The 19,503-nt window shown below is 41.5% G+C and overlaps 1 protein-coding gene across 6 annotated transcripts in view; it reads right to left on the reverse strand.

The window, feature by feature from the left end:
- FNDC3B (fibronectin type III domain containing 3B) overlaps window positions 1-19,503 on the reverse strand; it is a 358,808-nt gene that overhangs the window by 33,761 nt on the left and 305,544 nt on the right. For all 6 annotated transcript variants that reach the window (XM_053903638.1, XM_053903637.1, XM_019463183.2 and 3 more), the window contains 5 exons: window positions 19,119-19,224; window positions 18,039-18,211; window positions 15,933-16,046; window positions 15,446-15,595; window positions 10,847-11,127 (listed from right to left, as the gene is read on the reverse strand). In XM_053903638.1, coding sequence (XP_053759613.1) covers window positions 10,847-11,127; window positions 15,446-15,595; window positions 15,933-16,046; window positions 18,039-18,211; window positions 19,119-19,224 — 824 coding nt within the window. The remainder of the gene's footprint in view (window positions 1-10,846; window positions 11,128-15,445; window positions 15,596-15,932; window positions 16,047-18,038; window positions 18,212-19,118; window positions 19,225-19,503) is intronic.

The following is a 19,503-nucleotide window of genomic DNA, read 5'->3' on the forward strand; positions in this document are numbered from 1 at the left end:
ACGGGGTTTCTGGAAGCTCAGAGTGAATGGAGAAATTCCTCATTCTTTTTTTTTTTCCCTGCATTCTCTCACTCCCCAGTCCTTAGACAATTCCTTCATATTAATAGCCTAAAGAAGAAAAAACACACGCTCATACGAATTGGTACAGAAAAAGCACCTGATGAAATCCAACGTCTATTCATCACAAAAATTCTCAGAAAACTAGGGATAGAAGGAAACTCTCTCAATCTGAAAAGGGCATCTATAGAAACACCTACAGGTAACCTTATACTTAACGGTGAAAGACTAAATAATTTCTAAGATTAGGGACAGTGCAAGGATGTCTACTTTCAACACTCCAACTCAACATCATGGACTAGAAGTCCCAGCCAGCGGCAGAAAAAATGGCACAAAGAAAGAAAGGAACTGAACTACAAGACTCTGCTGAAAATTTTAAAGAAAATCTAAATAGAGAGAGACATTCTGCGTTCACGAATTGGAAGGCTACACAGAAAGAAAAGGTCAGTTTGCCCCAAAGTGATCTATAGATACAATGTAATCCTACGAAAATTCCAGCAGGATTCTTAGCAGATCTAGAGAAATTGATTCTAAAAGTTATGTGGAAAGGCAAAAGGACTAAAATTGCCAAACACAAAACTGAAAAATAAGAATAAAGTTGAAAGAATCACACTTTTTGACTTAGGACTTACTATAAAGCTACAGTAATCAAGACAGTGTGGTACTGGTAAGAGACAGACACATGGATCAATATGAGAGAATACAGACTCCAGAAATAGATCTACACAAATATGAATGATTGATCTCTGACAAAAGTGCAAAAGTAATTCAACGGAGAAAGAATAGTCTTTTTAACAAATGGTGTTGGAACAGCTGGTTATCAGTAGGAAGACAAAACTCAATCTAAACCTTCTAAACTTAACTAAATTCTAAACTTAATTCAGAATGGCCCATAGATCTAAACATAAAACGTAAAATACAAAACTTTTAAGGAGAAAACAGAAGAAAATAAAAAGTACTTGTTACCTAGAAATAAGGAAAGAACCATACCATGTTGCCAAGGATAAAGAGGCACTACAACTCTCATATATTGCTAGTGGGAGTGCATAATGGTACAGCCACATTGGAAAACGGTTTTCCTATCAAATTTTTTATTAAGCTTCACACACTTGTGCGACCCAGCAATCCCACTTCCTGTTCTTTGGAGAAATTAAAATGTATGTTCATACAAAACTGACACACAAATATTCACAGCAGCTCTATCCACAATCACCCCAAACTAGATAAATATTTGCCTCATAGTTTGGAATGTACCAAATACTTATCTCTGATAAAGTACAGTAAAAATTCCATTAGAAAGAACTGGACTTTTCCCAGATTCTAATATACAAGGGGCTGTCTCAGGTCTCTTGTAGATAGTGCAAAGTAAGTCTCTCAATATAACTTAAAGATAAAAGTTTAAAAGATTAAAATAAACTCTTTCTCACCTACAATTCACCTACAATATGGATCTTGTAGTTTTATGGTTTTAATACAAGAGGGTTTTTTTCTATGACTGGAAAATAAGAAATTTTTCTGCAACTGGAGAGGAAAAGTCTTTTAAAAAGAGGTCATCATGATGGTTGGAATTACTACCACTTTTCCCTTCTTAGGAAAAGGGAATTAAGCCAGACATTAAGTTGCAGTCTTTCTTCAAAAGTGTAACAAATTTCCTGACCAACAGCGTTTATATTAATGTCTTTCTACTGTCCAGACTGTCATTCCTTCCCTTTATTATAGTACAGGTATTCCTAGAGTCCAGAGTTCAAGATCCTTTCTTCTGTCTGCTTGCTCAATATCCTCCAGAGCCAAGCTCACCTTCTGTTCCAGGTGAACCTACTGCTTTGTTCTGTGCAGCCCAAACAGCCCTTCAGAACTCTAATAAACAATAGGAAGGGAGGTAATCAGTTGCCTAAGATCGTTATTCTGCTCAAGAAAAAATATCCTGAATCATTTGGAAGAACGAAAAATCAGTTTACAAATGAATTTACAAAGAAGCCAATCCTTCTAGGTGTTACTGGTTCCCTGGCCATAATTTGGAGGGAGGAAAAACACAGATGGTGTCAGCAAATTACTCGAGTTCTAACAAGGCCACACGTTTGAGTGCCCAGCGCAGTGCACCCCTCACGGACGCTCATAGTTTCTTCACTGTGAGAAAGGAAGGGCAGTCTCAAAAGAAGTCAGAAGAATCATTAAGTGCATAAATTAGCACTCTGCAGTTCACCAAAGTGCTCTTGGCCACCTTGAATCCTTTTCTGGCTGAATCAAGATACAAAATAAATGTAGATTTACTCTTTGATTCCTTTTGTAAATTCACTTATTATCTCAAAGCCTCTATAACACTTTCATAGGTATCGTATTCCTTACATTTGAAGTTCTATGGTTCTCTGAACTTTTACTACTGATACATATTTGGTAGGCACATAATCTTAGCCTTAAATACACACATAACACCACCACCACCAAAATACTTTTTAGCAGTGAAGCCTCCTTGGGAATCCTGCTCATCACTTTGGTGTGACCTTGGGGAAATTACATAATACCTTTGAGTAAGGGTTTCCTTATTTATCGAATGGGTATAGTAATACCTTCGCTGCATTTACAAAGTTGGTTATGTAGTTAAGATAAGGTATATAAGAAGCATTCTCTATTTTTAAATATTTTATATTTCACCATTCGGCCAGAAAAGGATTCAAGGTGGCTCAAAGCACTTTGGTGAACTTCAGAGTGCTAATTTATGCACTTACCATTCTTCTGACTTCTTTTGAGACTGTCCTTCCCTTCTCACAGTGAAGAAACTATGAGCATCCGTGAGGGGTGCACCGCGCTGGGCACTCAAACGTGTGGCCTCGTTAGAACTCGAGTAATTTGCTGACACCATCTCTGTTTTTCCTCCCTCCAAATTACGGCCAAGGAACCAGTAACACCTAGAAGGTCTGGCTTCTTTGTAAAGCATCCTCAGGAGGCGAGGGGGAGACACAGAGCTCAGAGACAGACGGAAGTGTTAATATCCAGCATGAGCAACTCCTAGAACTGGCTCTGTTCAGAGGACTGTGCTCTGGAGCAGGAGCAGTGTTTCCTCTTGCTTTTAGAGATGAGAATACTGCAGTTAAACGCAGAGAGGTTAAATGACTCAACTTGAATGGCACAGCCGTTCTAGGTGTTGAAGCCTGGATGTGATATGCACAATAGTACCCCTAATTTCTAGCCTGACTCCATGAGGTAGGAATTACTCTATCGTATAAGTGAAGGAAACGAGGCCTGACTAGGTTCAGCCATGGGCACTAGTCTACACAGCAGATACAGGTTAGATCAAAGTGCGAACCTCATCTTTTTAGGCTCAAAGTCTTTTGTGCATTCTGGCATGCTATACTCTCCTAGTTGAACCAAACACGGTGTCCAACCAAAAGGGAATTTTAATTCAAATCACACTTTCAGTTCAACAACTGCCGTTCACCAATAAAGTGAGCATCTAGGATAGTCAATAAATTTGTTTTCACATTATTGCATCAATTTTTGGCCTCAAAGTCAACTACTTACATTTTTTTTTAACTTTTTTTTTTTTAACTTTTATTTATTATTGAGAGACAGAGACAGAGCATGAGCAGGGGAGGGGCAGAGAGAGAGGGAGACACAGAATCCGAAGCAGGCTCCAGGCTCTGAGCCGTCAGCACAGAGCCCGAAGCAGGGCTCGAACCCACCAACTGTGAGATCATGACCTTAGCTGAAGTTGGACACTTAAACAACTGAGCCACCCAGGCGCCCCGTCAACTACTTACATTTTAAAATACATCAACTTATCTACAGTTTTCCGTGTAGCCGATGCACTGAACTAACACTGTTTAGTTCTAACGATAAAATAACACTAAAAATTGAAATACAACCAAGAACTGATTAAATAAAGTGAGGCCATGGGGCGCCTGACTGGCCCAGTTGGTAGAGCATGCAACTCTAGACCTCATGGTTACGCGTTCAAGCCCCATACTGGGTGTAGAGATTACTTAAACAAACAAAAACTTAAGAAAATAATGAGGCCATATCTTCTCGCACTCTAGTAAAAATATTACATACTCTGAGCCCAGGAGACTGAGAAAACTAAACAAGGACTAAGGTAGTTGCTGTTTGTTTTGTTTTGGGGTGAAAAATACTGTGTGTGAAAATACTTTTCTAATTCCAGTGAGAGCTCACTAAGGACTAATGAGCAGAACCACCACTGACTTGAACAAGTCCAAAGAATTCACCTCAGAAGAAACAGATTTTCAAGTTTTATTAGATTAATTACAGTCTACCCCAAACCCAAACTTGAGCAGTTTTCTCTCTAGCTGAAGTAACCTGTTAATCTTGAAATTTATCAGTTTCTGAAACTGTAAGCTCTGAAAATTAAGTATAAGGGCAATGGAACTTTGCCTTCCAATCTAGGGAGGTGACAATGTAAGTCTTGATAAACTCTATCTTGGCCAGGCTGATATGAAAAATCTCAAGTGCCCAGGAGTCTATAATACCCAACAGTATACTGATAATACTGATCAAATAAATTCAATTCAGAAGCAAATTCCTTACAGCTTTTGATTGAAAATCCACTAAAAATATCTACTAATTCTAGATGCTAAATACATTCCTGCCTCAGAAGCTCATAGCCCTCCACAATGCCCTTTATATATACATACACACACACACACTCAAGTTTCTGGCACTTCATACATTGTAAGAAAAATGACTTTCAAAACAAACCTTCCTCAGCTGGGGAAGGTGACTTCTCAGTCATAATTAGCCATCCCAGTAGTCGGGATGTCTCGAGTGTGAGGGTGGGGGCGATGAGGGGAGCAAGGAAGAGTCAGGGCAGGAGAGGCCTGGGAGCCAAAGATAGACTTTTTATCCCCCACCCCTCCCCTACAATCTACATCTAATTCTCTAAGAAGACAGAAACGCAAAAGAAGGGAATAATCATCAGATGAGTTGTGAAAGAATACAAAATAGTAGCTGAAATAAAGGAACTCCCTTTGAGGGTTTGATGCGTTGAGAGCAGAGTGATTCAGAAGAGGGCTTCCTGGAAGGGTGGCCTGAGCTGGCTCAGATCTGTCCCTTCCACTAAGCTACTTCTCCTGACAGCTCCTGGGGTATGTCTGCTGCCATTCTGTCTCTAAGCACTTAGATCCGCCTTTGACAGGCAAGAAAACCTTACATGTCTCCCACTGCTTAAGAAATGATGCCAGATCCCCACAGACACCTCTACCTCTATTCTGGTCACAACCCACCTTCCAGCTCTTTTTTTCCCTACCAAACATTAGCAACACACAAGTTATTGAGTGCTGACTTATTGTGTGTCAGGTCCTATATGAGTGCCTGGAATCTTCTCTAAGACAGACAGGTAGCTCAAGTTATTATCCCCATTTTACAGATCAGAAAACGGAGGCACATAGAGCTTAAATAACTTGCCAGAGGTCACAGAGACCTATGCAAGGGACCGAGGACTGAAGTCAAGCTGTTTGATTCCAGTCTGCTACTTCTGAACTACTTAGAATTTGCTCCTAATAAAGTCCACCTCATCTTGTTAGAATGATTTATGATTCACTTTTTGACAGGCTAATGTAGTGCTTGACCTACAGTGAGGACTCAATAGATGTTATTTTTCGTCACTGTTCTACCTAGCGAAAGGAGCATAAATGAGTGTAACAAACAAATCTACCTTAAGTTTTAGTTGTTTGGTAGCTTGGTATGAGTCAGACGATAATGAGGTTGCCAAAAAAAGTAATCTTAGGCAACCTTACTAACCGCTCAATATGGAGAACATGTAAGGTGACAGTCTTGCTCTGCTCTGAGCCAGTCATCCAGACCATTCAGAGGTCTGGGCACTGCTCTTATTAAAGAGTCCGTCAAGAGGCAGAACTCACCCGATCAAGAGGATGGAGGAGGTTACAGGAAACCCAATAATAAAGACAGATCTGAATGAAGTGAGGATGGTTAAGCAGAAGAAGAGACACTATACAAAAATGATGTCTAGACCTCCTCAGCCCTACTAAACTGAAGTCTACAGGAACGGGGCTCAGACTTCTGTATTTTGCAAAAGCTGTCCAGGTGATTCTTATATACATCAACATTCCATTCTGCTCTAGGGAAGAGGTTCTTCTTTTAAAAATAATTTTTTTTTTACATTTATTCATTTTTGAGAGACAGAGAGAGACACAGCACAAGTGGGGAAGGGACAGAGAGAGAGAGGGAGACACGGAATCCGAAGCAGGCTCCAGGCTCTGAGCTGTCAGCACAGAGCCTGACACAGGGCTTGAACTCACAAACCGCGAGATCATGACCTGAGCCGAAGTCGGACGCTTAACTGACTGAATCACCCAGGTGCCCCATCTAGGGAAGAGGTTCTTAAACTTTAACATGCATCAAAATCTCCTGAGGGGTAATTAAAGCGAGTGCCAGGCCTTACCCGTAGAGTTTCTGATTCAGTAGGTCTAGAAAAGTGCCTGATGGTATTTTATTTTATCAAGATTTACTCACCAGGCCATCTTTTCTCTCTCTGCTCGCAGAGACTATGACACCATGTGTCAAAAGAAAGCTATGTCTCTGTTTTCAATAACATTTTCTTTTCCTCAAACCAAAACACAAACTCCATACCAAACTCAGTTCTAAGCTTAAAGGTAATGCCTTTAAAAACAGCATTGCAGTTCCAACCAAACCCCATAGGGGGTGCCAGTCAGCCAATGGGTGCTTTTGTAAGCACCCAAACCCTTCTCTGCGTCAGTAGGTTTGCTTACAGAGGTGCACTTTTCTGTCTGGCAAAACAGAGAAAGACAAACTCAGTGTGAGAACAGAGTGTAACTGCTGACGGTTTAAAAAAACAAAACAAAACAAAAAACCCAAACAAACAAAAGAAACAAGTCCTATCTCCCAGCCCCATGGCCTGCTTAAAATGTTTCATTCCACGCTTTTGTCTAGAACATCATGATCTGTTCATTTATATTTTAACCAATTTATGGAACAGAAAAAGGTGAGGTAAAACTTGACTGGACTGAAATTATACCCTTAGTCACTTGAAATACTCATTTTGTACTTCATCATAATTATTGTGATTGTGTTTTTGAAACATATAAAGAATAAGACTGTGGGTTGGTCAGACTTCTACAATAAGGTACCCAATTATGTACTATAGAAACTAGCATAAAGTTGCATAAAAAAAGATCTTAAATGGGAATAATGACCTTAATATCTTAACTCGGAAACAACCCATTTATTTATTGCTCAGCCAGCAAGGACAGGCTAACTCTTTGGTGGAGCAGGTAGGGTGAGTACAACTACATCCAAAGATTCACCTTTCCTAAGTCATGCCCTTCTCATGCAATCTGTCTAAAACGGTATCTTCGAAACTTCCCTATAAGGTTAAAAAGGGACCTTCCACATTCAGCTCAATATACTAGCCTTACATGTTAATACTGAACTGTTCATGCTATATCCATTAAGTACTTTTTAAATAGTCCTGAAGTTTTACTATCCAAATCTTTTTTTTTCCCCCTAAGATTTCATTTTTAAGTAATCTCTCCACCCAACATTGGGCTCGAACTCACAATCCCAAGATCAAGAGTTGCCTGCCCCACCGACTAAGCCAGCTGGGCACCCCCAATCTAAACTCATTCTTCCATAGTCCTTCCATTACTAAACCATTTTGTGTTCTCTAAAATAGAATTATTCGGGGGCGCCTGGTGGCTCGGTCAAGTGCCCGACTCTTGATCTTGGCTCAGGCCATGGTCTCGTGGTTGGTGAGATCGAGTCCCATGTCGGGCTCTCTCTCTCTCTCCCCACTCTCAAAATAAATAAACAAACTTAAAAAAAATAATAATAAAATAGAACTATCCTATGAGATACTTTTAAACATGTGGAAGTTTGTTTGATAATTTCCACTGTAAATGACATTTGATCATTAATCAAAGATTCCCTGTATCTGTTCCTTCACTAAGTCTGTGAGTTCTAGGTTTCTTTCTAGAAGTCATCTGACTGTATGTTGAGTAGTAAGAGCCAGCATTCCTCCCTTATCATCCTTCCACAAATCTTAAAGTTTACAGTTAGCACAACGTCTGGAACAAAATTCACAGGCTAACATTTTGCCCTAAAAGGCTTTCATGATTTCTGATCTAAAACATTCAGGACTGACCTGAGGACTTGATTCCACTCTGGGATAGATGTGGGTATGGATCAGAATGGACACAAAACCATTCAGTGAGTCCCTGAACTAGTGTGGCTTCTTCCTTGTTTTTCTTTTGGCCCTGAGGGATTAAGGTCAGGCAGTATTTGGCACAGCTGGGGAATGACATTCACTTAGTCATTTTACCCCAAGATCCAGCTCACAGCAAGGCTTCCTTAGAGTATCATCATTGGGGAAATTCCCTGAAGTCAAGGTCTGAGTTTAGTCATCTCTGGATTTCCTCCCCACCTGGTTAGAGTGCTCTAGACACAACAGGCACTTAGCATTCGGTTGGCAAACAAGAGTGAAGACTGGTTTTTTTGAGAATGGCTAAAAGGCTAAAAATGAAAGAACGCCCTCGGCCTGACTCTTCTCTTTGTAAGTCATATCCCCCTTTATCTAGTTTCTGTCTCAAGTCCCACTTCGAACCATCCTGATCATCCGGGACCCTGGGTCTTCCTCTCTGAAACACCAACAGGATTCTGTACACTGTGTTGTTTTCAGCCTGTGATGTCACAATAGCCTACTACGTATGCTACTGCTGCTATTTAAGTGCCCCTCAACTCTGTGAGTGCTCTGAGGGCAAGGCCAGTCTATCACTGTTTTATAGACCCACAGTGTATATAATGCTGTGCCCCAAAGAGATTTTCTAAAATAATGAAAGACTAAAAAAGTGAACAATGCCCCCTTGTCATTGTTTTGAAAAGTAAAATAAATCTAGTTGTATAAATTAGACAAAACAGATTTGGTAAGAAAGAAAAAGAATAAAGGTGATATGATCTGGCAAGATGGGGCTTTTGTATCCTCGAGTGCATTAGCTGATTTCTTTCTTCAGCTTCTGGGAATATAAAAAAGGTAGTCTGTCAGACCACAGAACGAGAAAACACAGTAGAAAAAAAATAAATGAGATGATACATCCTTTTCTAGCAGCAAGTTTGTTAGCCCGTCCTTCACTCCCTCCATCCTACCCCAAGAAGAACCACTTTTGCTGGATGGCAGGATTGATGATGACTGAAATTGCAATGCACACTTACTGCGCACCTAATATGTGCTGTTGGCTTCTAAGCATTTAATATTTGTGTATTAATGCCTTACAGTATGCTTATGAAGGAAAGAATCTTGTCCTCATTTTATGGAAAAAAGAAACTGAAACACAGAGATGGTAAGTAACCCTCCTAAAGATATAGCTGATGACCTGAATCTGAATCTATACTCTACATTTCCCTCAAGAAACATTTACAAATATTCCTCGGCTTACGATGGGGTTACATCTCAACGAACCCATTATAAGATGGAAATATTACAATTCAAAAATGCATTTAATACACCTAACCTATTGAACACTGTAGCTTAGCTTAGCCAATTTAAACACTTAACATTAGCCTACAGTTGGGCAAAATCCTCTAACACAAAGCCTATTTTATAAGGTACTGACTCTTTCCTAAAATATACTGAATACCATACTGAAGGTGAAAACCTGAATGGCTGTACGGGCACAGAGTGGCCGTGAGCACATCGGTTGTTGACCCTACTGACCACGTGGCTGACCGGGCACCGTGGCTCACTGCCACTGCCCAGCGTCAGGAGTGACAGCTTCACATCATGTAAGCCCTAGCCCAAGAGATGATCAAAACTCAGTTCCTACTGATTTGTGTATCACTTTCACACCACTGTAAATCAGGACTGTCTGTAATCTGACCAAGGGTTAGAGGGCACACCTTAGTAACCACAGACGGTTCCTGTGCTCCTCTTACGCTAGTCGTGCACTTTTCATCTTGAGGGAGTTGAGGCAACTTGGAGACGGAGCTAAATAATTTGAAATTTTAAGAGGCCGTGTTGGAGAAAAAGATGGAAGGTGAGGTGCCTGGCTGGGAGAGGACTCCAGGGGAAAGAAAGAATGCAGATGCCAACTGAGCTTTGCTCAGTAATGTGTAATGTAACTTTTTCCTCTGGCCCCTTGTGAAAGGCTGAGTAAAAGGCTACATCACAAATGCTTTGTAACATTGTGTCTGCTTTGGGGAATGAAAAAATGGTGGAACCCAGCTTCAGAGGTGGGCAAGTCCACAGAGAGGACAGAGGGCGCCCACAGAGTGACATGAGTCACAGTAAAAGTATAAGGAAAAGTGGTTGCTAAGAGACCAAGAGGGAGGAACTAATTTAAAGCAGTAGGTGAAATTCTCCCTTGAGGGTTACGAATTGTATAAATTTGTAACAGACTCACAAAGTACAAAGCAATACACGCTTTAAAGCTGTATTTTTCATTTACGGGGCACCTGGGTGGCTCAGTCAGTTAAGTGTCTGACTTCAGCTCAGGTCATCATCTCACAGTTTGTGGGTTCGAGCCCGAGCCTGGCGTCTGGGCTCTGTGCTGACAGCTCAGAGCCTGGAGCCTGCTTCGGATTCTATGTCTCTCTCTCTCTCTGCCCTTCCCCTGCTCACACCCTGTCTCTCAAAATTGAATAAATGTTAAAAAAAAAAAAAAAAAAAGCTATATCTGCATTTAGTACTCTTAAATATATTAATTAAGAACGATTAGAATTCAGTCGTTTGGCCTTTAGAACCTGAAAGGTCTATAGCTCCAAGTGCTGATGTGTTCGTGCAGCTCCATTTCTGCTTCCCTGCACTCACCGATAGGTGGTTTCTGGAAGGAGGTCTTTTATAACATGGGTGGTGGTATTGCCCACGGTGATGCTAGTGTCTCCAAGGTCAATATTGTAAGCGAGGATTTCAGATCCATTATTGCACGGCTCTTCCCAGTTCAGTACAAGGCACACAAAAGGTGAATCAGGGTAGGCATTGAGGGTCTCCTCCTCCAGAACACAGAGAGTGGAGACAGGGTCAGGGGCAGATGCTGGTGTCTGGCAAAGGACAAGCTCACTATACGGTCCTGCTCCAGCTTGATTGACAGCCTAAAAAGACAACAGCAAGACAAAGTCCACATTACCCCACCGTAAATTCTGAAGCCTCCGTGTTAGGTGCTGTTACAGAAATCTGACGTAATACACAATTTACTTCCAGAAACACAGGTAGAAAGAAATCTCAGAAAACGTTCGCTTCAATGACCACTTTCCAAAAAACCGCCAATGACACCTTCTCTGTTAATAAAGCAGAAGATAATATCACCATCGTCACCTTTTATAAAACATAACTTTAAAACAACACTTTGTATTTGCCTGGCCCACTTCAGGCTATATATGGTCCTGTGGCATCCTCACAGTTACTGTGGGGTAGACACTAAATGGCAAGTCTTCTTCTAGTCTTTTCCATGTGCACGAGTAACTCCTATCCATGGCCACTCTGACTCTATCACCTCCTAGTCTCCCCCTCACTTACTCTGCTCCAGCCACACTGGCTTCCTTGCTGTTCCACGGGGACACCAAGTCTGCCCCCACCTCAGGGCCTTCGCAAATTGCTGCCCCTCCTGTCCCGGAACCTTCTTCCCTAGACATCTGCACAGCTTGCTCAAGCATCTTCACGTCTTCTCTCAAGTGCTGCCTTACAGTGAGCCCTCTCTGGACACCATGTTTAAATCTGCGGTCACCCTACCCCACCCTCACCCCCTGTGATCCTCATTTCCTATTTCCCTTCTTTATTTTTCATCACCACGTTTATCACCACCATGAGAATGTAAGTTGCATAAAGGTAAAGTTGTCTGTTTGGCTCACTGTTGCATCCCTCAACAGCTAGAACAGTGTCTGATACAGAGTATGTGCTCAATAAATGTTGTTAAACTTGTATTTTTTTTCCCTTTAAAAACATTTAGCAGCCTCCTTACAAAAGCAAATGCACTCTAAACTCTAGTTCTCATTTAATTCATAGGAGAGTTTAGAAAGACAAATTAGAGAACTAAACAAAAGTAGTCTGAGCTCTTAAAGGTTCAAAACAAAAGTTACAACACTTAGGTACTACTGTTAATCTCAAAGAAGTTCAGAGCATCCATTTGCTAACAAACCACTTATGAAACTCTACTGTAATATTTTCTCATATCTACTTCTATTTCATGACAATACTCCAACTCTCTTTTTTGGTAAAATTTTAATGTCATGATTTACTTTAAGAATATATATAGAGATTTCATTCTTTAAGACAAATTTATCACAGGGGCGGAAAAATAAGACATCATGAAGCTCCATGTTCATATCAACCATGTACCAGAAGGAAAACACACGGCTTTTAGAGTTGCAGCTTAGTTCAAGTCTTGATTCCATTATTTACTAACTGTGCAGTTAGTAGGCATACACACATGTATGTACGTTGTGTGATCTTAGGCAAATTAGGATCTTCTGAGCCTGTTTCCTGAGATGTAAAATGGAGACAGCAACACCTAATTCATAGGATCATTGTAAAGATTAAATTGGTCAACATGAAAAATCCTGGCTGTTAGCCAGTGCATCCCTTCTGGGGAAGGCCAGAACAAAAGAGCATTTTCTTTTCTGTTAAAAAAACAAAACAAACAACTTTCCTTAAATTTTGAACTAATTTTAGATTTACAGAAACGTTGTAAAAATAGTACAAAGAAACTTGTGTATATCTCTCACCTTTCATTCCCTAATGTTAACACTTTATACAACTAGAGATCAAAACCACAAAATTAATATTGATATAATACTATTAACTACATACAGATCTGATTCAAACCTTACTAATTTCTCCAGCAATGTTCTTTTTCTATTCCAGGATCCCACTCTGGATCCCATATTCTTTTACTACCTTCATTTCATAAGAAATGTTTTCTTGATTTATGCTACTTATTATGACCACTTTTCAAAAAAAAAATACAAATAATTTGGAAGATCTCTCTCTCTCTGTCTCTATTTATTTATTTATTTATTTGGGGGCAGGAGAGAGGGAGTGAGGGAGAGAGGGAGAGAAGGGGAGAGGGGGAGAGAGGGAGAGGGGGAGAGAGGGAGAGGGGGAGAGAGGGAGAGGGGGAGAGAGGGAGAGAGGGAGAGAGGGAGAGAGGGAGAGGGGGAGAGAGGGAGAGGGAGAGGGAGAGGGAGAGGGAGAGGGAGAGGGAGAGGGAGAGGGAGAGGGAGAGGGAGAGGGGGAGGGGGAGGGGGAGAGGGAAAGAGGGGGAGAGGGGGAGGGGGAGGGGGAGAGGGAAAGAGGGGGAGAGGGGGAGAGGGGGAGAGGGGGAGAGGGAGAGAGGGAGAGAGGGAGAGAGGGAGAGAGGGAGAGAGGGAGAGAGGGAGAGAGGGAGAGAGGGAGAGAGGGAGAGAGGGAGGGAGAGAGGGAGGGAGGGAGAGAGAGAGAGAGAGAGAGAGAGAGAGAGAGAGAGAGAGAACGTTCCCCAGGCTTGATCTTGTAAACCCTGAGATCATGACCTGAGCTGAAATCAAGAGTTGGACACTGAACCGAAGGAGCCACCCAGGAGCCCCTCAGAAGAATCTTTTAATAAAATAAATAAAAGCATGCCTCTAATATATAGTATGTCTCATGTGAACAGTACTATTTTGGTACTTGTTAATTAAAATACCCTTAAGGAAGCATATCAAAGTGCAAAAATTCTTGAGCAAAACAAGAAATGTTTTACCCAATTTTTATAAAACACAATATAAGTATTACAATGATTTAATTTTAAGATGCCAAATATTCAAGAAACTATTTGTCTGACTTTGCAGTGTGTTAAGTACAATTAATTCATGAAAATAATTCATATTTGGTCTACATGTGTCAAGTAAGTCAATTTAGGTTGAGGAGATCCCTTTCCTGACAAGACGGTACTTCTTTTGCATAGTGATGGTGGTCTGAAAAGAAATACCCCCTTCACAGGGTCTGATTCATTTTATGACAAACAAGTATGGACATCTGAAAATATTTTCTACTCCTCACTTTCAAACCAGGGAGGCAAGATTCTTATGCAGGCTCTATTCCTACTCTACTCAATGTATGTTTTAAAATGCCATTTGGGGGAGTCAGTGCTAAGTGACAGCATATACCCTGAAGGGGAAAAAAGAAGAACATTTTAAAGAGAGACCCAAAACTCAAAAAGCATAGTGAATTTTTTTTTCCGGTGGTGGCAGACAGTTCTTTATTTATATCCTGCCTTGTTCCAAAAACAGGAGTGTAGCACATATTTTATAACCTTTTCCCAATGACTCAGCACTGCTATTATAAAGATCAGATAATGTGCCGTGACCCTGAGTCACTGATGAGTTAATTATGTCCCAGGTGCTCCATTCAAGAAGGAAGGAACGTGTATAACAAAAGAGTTTAATCAGAATGTTTATGAAAAAGCAGCCTTCAGAATTTAACAGAGAAGCTTCAGTTGATCTGGAAAATTAATTTATGAAGGGAATATTTTCTCCAAAGAGGTCAGAGACACCGATATGTTCATGGACTTGTAATCAGCAATTTGATTCATGACTTAAATCAGGTGGAAACCTAAATCTGGCATCTCTGCCTTTTTATCTATTTAAATCTAAACATGTGTGAAGACAGAGTTCTCCAAGGTCAAGAACCACATCTGACTAATCTTGGTATCTCTCCTCTTGATCAGCCTGTTCACCCTTTGATTCTGGCACAAAGTGGTGCTCAAACTATGTTACCAAACAAATGGAAAGAAATGGACAAAGAACCCTGTTTTCTAAGGACAATTAAGGCTTTACAACGGGGAAAAAATAATCACTTATCCAAGTCAATAAAAGTAAACTCATGACTACTGTCACTTTTAGGGGTTAGGCTAAGAAGCCAACTGTTCTTCATGTTACTCTATTTGTAACCAGCCTTGTTAATAATGGTCACTGAGAAATGGGAGGTGGATCCTGTCATCTAATGCAGCCTAGTTCAAATCACTCTAATGTTTGTTTCTGGCTCCATTTAACAACTGGCATATACGTCTTGTGTCTTTTGCCAGTCTTAAGCGTCTTTCCCACTGAAACACGCATCTCAGGGGAATTCACAGAGAAGGAACCTTCCCTAAGGAGCTGTGACTGACCCCTCGGCCCTGGATTTGGTCACTTATTCAGTGAGTTCACAGACAGGACACAAGGGTGGAAAAAAGGAGAGTGGCGCAGAATTGGATTTTGTCCTTCTGCTACAGGACCTCCCAGAGAAGCAGAAATTAATTATAAGACCAAAACAATTCAATTTATTTTCATTTAAAAGGACTCTTCATTCCATATCATCCGTCTTGATAGTCTCCATCACAAGCCTTTGGGTCACTGCCCCAGAGTCCTTCATGGAACACTTGGGTCTATGAGTAACATCGGAGTCATGTCAACCTACCTGTAGTCTACAGCAATATTGTGCAGCGGGCAACAGGTCCCTTATCTCAAAGCCGGTATCTGTCCCGTGATAAATGAGTTCTAAGGATTCTTCATCTTCTCCCCATTCCAACCTGTACTCTGAGATGTCGGCACCAGAGCTTTCTGGACTCTGGAAAGCAGAGGTTTAAGTAGTTAATTTCACCGAGAAGGAAAATCCCATGATGTTTGTGCTCAACTAACTAAACTTAGGGAAACAGAGCAACACGCCCCTGGGTATTTCAAATACATGGAAGAGAAAGGCATGAAAGAGGTACTCGATTTCCTCTCAGTTCTAACCAGTGGTAAAATTTCCACAACTCCAGGCGATAGAAGCAAGCGCCAAGAGAGATTAATGTGTAAAATCACCTACATGTGAATTATAGCTTTGTAGGTTCCTCGTGACTTGCATTTGGGGGCAGATAAAGTACAAGAAACAGAAATCGATGCAGAACACGTGCCTGACTTACCTCCCAACTCACTAGGACACATCCATCAGGCGTAAAAGAAATACAAGGTGCTTTGCACTGTCCAGGAGGCCCTGCAGCAGTGGTAATTTCTGAGACATCAGAATAGGGGCCATACTGAAAGGGAAGAACACACACATGCCTGTATGTATAGTGTGAACACACACGTGTGTGTTCACACACAAGCTTATAACCAAACAAGGGCTAGACAGACTAACACCATCATCAGTACAACTGGTTAAAACATATTGCCTAAAGGTTTTCACTTTCAACTGAATGTGCATAAGGTTTCTTCCTACATACACTCTCTGAGGGGTAGGTGTCTATTATGTATGTATTATTTCTTTTTATTCAAAAGGATCAGAAAGTTGGTTTACCAAACATTTCCCCTTTACCGTGCCATCAGAAACAAAACCATGCTGATTTTTGACACAACATGGCATTCTGTTTCAACATGTCTCCCAGGACAGCAAAGAAAACGAAGTCAAAGATAACTAAGTCAGATGTACACTGCAGCTTAATTTTTAGCACACAAAAATCGACTCGAGATTGGTTGTCCAATTCTGTGAGCTGTCAGCACAGAGCCTGATATGGGGCTTGAACTCATGAACCACGAGACTGTGACCTGAGCCAAAATCAGATGCTTAACTGACTGAGCCACCCAGGCGCCCCTGGGTAACTTTCAATGTAACAGGAATAAATCAAGGCTGATGATAATATTTTTAGATGATAAATTAGATAAATTAGATGATAAAAAATTTCTTCTTTGACAGAAAGTAAAACTCGGAGCATCAGAGTGGCATATTTATCCTTGTTATGGCAGAGATGCCCTGCACAGCTGACAGGGAAGAGAGCAAAACACCAGTAAAACATTTTCTGCAGCATCTGTGGTCATCACCTGCCACTGCTTTTTAATTATGTAAGCTCAGGTGCATCAGCTTTCTTATCTTCTCATCAAAACATTGTTATTGGTTAGATCCACTCTGGTTGTCGTCTTCTTTTTTTTTTTTTAATTTAGATAGTTGTACTGTGTCTGAATTTCTTTCCTAGCTGGTAATTAGAAGGAATCCAGCTCCTGCTAAAGGTTTGAGATGCTACTTCAGACCAAGTGTTTTCACGGTGTGGCTAACAGGAAATAGACTGGAGACCCACACATGTTCCTCTGCCAGGCTTGCACAGGGCTACCGAGAACGAGAGAAAATCACCAACTTCATGCTGCTCTCAATTGTGCTTTCTTATTTTTAAAAATCCTATCAATTAATTATATCTACTTATTTACATGGAACCCATCTGTACAAATCACGAGTACACCTGGCAGTGGGGAGGGGTATAGAAGCAGCCTGCACCAGAAAGACAGTTTCTGGTTACCTTGTTCTCATCATGAATCCCACCCCCCCAAACCCACATTACTCTGCGATTTAAAATAGGGGTGTAATCTAGGGGCTCAGTCAGTTGAGTGTTTGACTTCAGCTCAGGTCATGATCTCGTGGTTTACAGGCTCAAGCCCCACATCGGGCTCTGTGCTGGCAGCTTGGAGCCTGGAGCCTGCTTCGTGGGTTCTGTTTGCCTTTCTGACCCTCCCCTGATCGTGGGGTCTCTGTCTCTCTCTCTCTCTCAAAAATAAATAAAATATTAAAAATAAAATAAATACAATATGGGTGTAATCTAGACACAGACTTCTAATCTATGATGGGTTGAGAAGAGTTCTCCGGTCTTCATTTGAAACAAAACAAAAACAAGAAGCTGGCCTCCTTGGCCTCTACCCCACTCCAGTTCTAAAAACTGACCTGAGATATTGCTGCGTATAGAAGGGCAATGCTTCTATAGCTGGGTAAGAAGGAAATTATTTTGAAAACAACCCAAAATAGCTAAAGGGTGATGTTCTTTCTCATTAACCTTGAACTCTTTCTTAACAGAATGACTTGACAGAAATTTCTAATGCTGGGTCAATATGAAGTCACAACAATGTATCAATTCAGAAATGAGATTCACATACCCTTCTTTAATGGCTACCAAGGCTGGATAGATACTGCTGAGGAATTTCGGGGGGAGGATACGGAAGTGTCAGCACCTTGGTATTCTGGTTATGGTGCACAAGCCTGTACTCACCCCTCCGTCATTCAGAGCCCTCACCCGGAAACGATACACAGTTCCGGGGAGCAGGTTGCCCACGGTGCACTCGAGCTCTGGCCCATGGTACACCTCCGAAGCCACATCCTCGGGTTCCGTCATCTCCACACTGTACTCTGAGACCTCACAGCCACTTTCTGAGGCAGGAACGTCTGGGAATGGAGAATGCTTTTCATCTTAGAACATTTTTATGCTTCCAGTTGAGCAGCTCACACCTGGTTTCCCACAAGGTTTGTAACACATCGTGTGGGGGCGGCTGGTCCTCAGTATCTCTCCTACAAAAAGGAACCCTCCCCTCCCCCCAAAAGAAAAGCGATACGGAAGAAAAAGCTTCTGAAGGATGTTATCCGTACTTTTCAAACTACATCTAAGTACATTCAATTACTTCAACAAAATAATTTGGAAACAACAGAACCGCTTGGCAAATGTCTACATTGTAAGACAAGGAAGAAACAGAGGGGAGAAAATCTTCTAACTTAAAACCAAAGGCCACATTAAATCAAGATAAATGACCCAAGGTTGGCACAATATTTTATGACGCTGCACACACGAGTGGTGGCAAAAAAACAGTCTGATGGAGTTCTGCAGGTTTGTATTGGCGAGTTTACATGCTGCAAACTGCTGTCACAACAGGAAATGCTTGTACAGCTCGAATCCATACCGCAAAGTGCCAGGGCCCACATGTGACAAAAGACGAGGAGAATCAGAGGTTACCTTACGAGCCACTTCTCGCTTTAATCTCTACATTGCACGCCACTTCGCTTTTGTGAATAGAGTTGAAAAACTCCTGGGAAAGACTGGCTGCTGTGCAAGATTTTCTAGGCAAGTGTCCTCCGAAGGACAGAGAATGCCCAGTGAGCGTAGCTCCCTCAGGATGAGCAACGGCGTGCCGCAGAACACAAACCCAAGCCAACACACATCAGACAGACAGCGGACATTTTCAACACGAAGGACTACGGTCGTTAGCAGACTGCCAACTTAATCACAAAGCATGAAATCTGCAATTCCACCTCCAGTTGTCCCAACCGCCAATGTCAACGTGAAGATTTGTTCACTCACCCCACTCTAAGTGGACTTCTTTGTGCTTTGGTCTACCCAAAACCCTCGGTGGTCGACACTGACCTGGTGCAATGCTTAGTGTGCGAGCAGGGAGACTTTCAGAGCACTGCAGGAGAAACACCGGAGAGAACCATCTCTTAGTTACTGTGAATTCACCAGACCTCTACATCCCAGGCAGATCCTACCCTGTAACTGAACATGCTGCCCAAAGGGGATCACACGGTGAATGTGCACACTTGATTTCTGTGCAGAAGGGTCTTCTCTCGTGTGCGTGTCAGGTGTGAACATACACTGCATGTGGCACTGGTAAAAATGCTTATTTATGAAGTCAGATTCGTAGCCACGGGTTGTGTATCCTAAGCACACAACTGCTTTCCTTTAAGCC

Source organism: Panthera pardus, unplaced genomic scaffold, assembly GCF_024362965.1.
Source record: "Panthera pardus isolate Hobbes unplaced genomic scaffold, ASM2436296v1 HiC_scaffold_16, whole genome shotgun sequence".
Classification (NCBI taxonomy): Eukaryota; Metazoa; Chordata; class Mammalia; order Carnivora; family Felidae; genus Panthera; species Panthera pardus.